The 1,458-nt window shown below is 42.7% G+C and overlaps 1 protein-coding gene across 1 annotated transcript in view; it reads right to left on the bottom strand.

The window, feature by feature from the left end:
• Positions 1-1,458, bottom strand: part of LOC104493579 (desmocollin-2-like) — a gene marked incomplete at its 5' end in the record, with an annotated part of 20,099 nt that overhangs the window by 2,360 nt on the left and 16,281 nt on the right. The window contains one exon of the mRNA XM_010136290.1: positions 1,318-1,456. Within this exon, the coding sequence (XP_010134592.1) occupies positions 1,318-1,456 (139 nt within the window). The remainder of the gene's footprint in view (positions 1-1,317; positions 1,457-1,458) is intronic.

Consider the following 1,458-nt stretch of genomic DNA (forward strand, 5'->3'; position numbering starts at 1 on the left):
CTTTCCTTCTCAAGTTATAGCTTAAAAATAAAGCAGCCCATGAGGAACATAACAGCTCTGCTTAACTGCCCACCAAGCAATCTGATTTCTGAACATTTTTCTGAACTTCTGGGGAAATTGGCCAGGAGCCACTTTCGAGCTCATGTGGCTTCTGCAGCTGTCAGTGAGATCTGCATCAGTGATTCCAGCAGGTGACCTCCTGATGCTGACAGACGGGAAGACAACATCCATGACAAAGGACAGAGGATACACAGGGTAAAACCTAGACCCATTATTTTATTGCAGCTCTCTGAGGGATGCAGTCAAGTGGTAGTGACAAAAAGCTAGCTGATGTTTCATACAGTCCTGCTACTGAGCATCGCCATATCTGAAAGTTCCACCCCTGGGCTAGATCACGAATCTGGGGACCTGCCCTGTTTACATAAAACATGGATCCATCTAACCTTCAAAACACGTGTAGGTCCCGGTGTTGTATCTACCTCAGTAAAAACAGCAACCCGAGACTGAACAGGGGCAAGACAGGATGACCATTACCAGAAAAAAAGGAAAAAGAAAAGACCCAAACTCTGAAGCATTTGTTACTGTAGCACATCCTCTGGTGATTTTTAAACATGTCATTAGTCAGACTATGTCTGAATCTGAAAAAAAAAAAAAAACACAAACCACCAAACCAACCTGGCTTTGTTAACAGATACCCCTGTCACTGCCTCACCGCTAACAGCAGTATTAACCTGCTAAGAATCTGTTAGCCTTTTGGCAACTCCAGCAACACAACATATATTCAAGGGTTTGGTCTGCTGTCCTTCAACATCATGCTGAGTCCTCCATAATCCCTTGTGAAATCCAATGCCTCATGTTTTAAAACTCCACGTTTTAACCCATGAGACAAGAAAGGTCACAAAAAGCTCCAGGAAACTGATTTCAGCATTTCTGTTTGTAGGTATATGCCTCCCCAAACCTGCACTAAACTCTCAAACTTCACTATACTCGCCTCAGGATAAGTTCTGATACAAATCCCACCCTCTTTTGGTTCAAGTGCTGAATCCAGGTTTTTTGGCCTTGCTAACATGAACACATAGGCAATCTTATATAAAGTGTATAAAAGAACAAACAAAAACCCACAAGTAGTAACTACAGGTTGAGAGCAAGAAGCCTGCAACACCAATAGAACTAGAGCAGGTACATTAGGAGAGATGAGGGCTATACACCTGCCTAAATAAAAAAAAGAAATATTTGAATTGCTTGATTCAGGTTCTCCCAGCTAATTTTACAATCAAGTGTTTTGCACTTCATACGAAGAAAACCAGGTGTACTTACGCAGCAATAACAGTGATCCTAAGATCATCGCAAGAATGGCCCATAGACCAAGAGTAATATTTCCAGCAGCGTATTCTCTGGCCCTGCCATTGCATTCGGATGGAGTCGTGCAGTCGCAGACGTTAACTCTTACGACGCTCT

This window comes from Buceros rhinoceros, unplaced genomic scaffold, assembly GCF_000710305.1.
Source record: "Buceros rhinoceros silvestris isolate BGI_N320 unplaced genomic scaffold, ASM71030v1 scaffold5805, whole genome shotgun sequence".
NCBI classification, from domain to species: Eukaryota; Metazoa; Chordata; class Aves; order Bucerotiformes; family Bucerotidae; genus Buceros; species Buceros rhinoceros.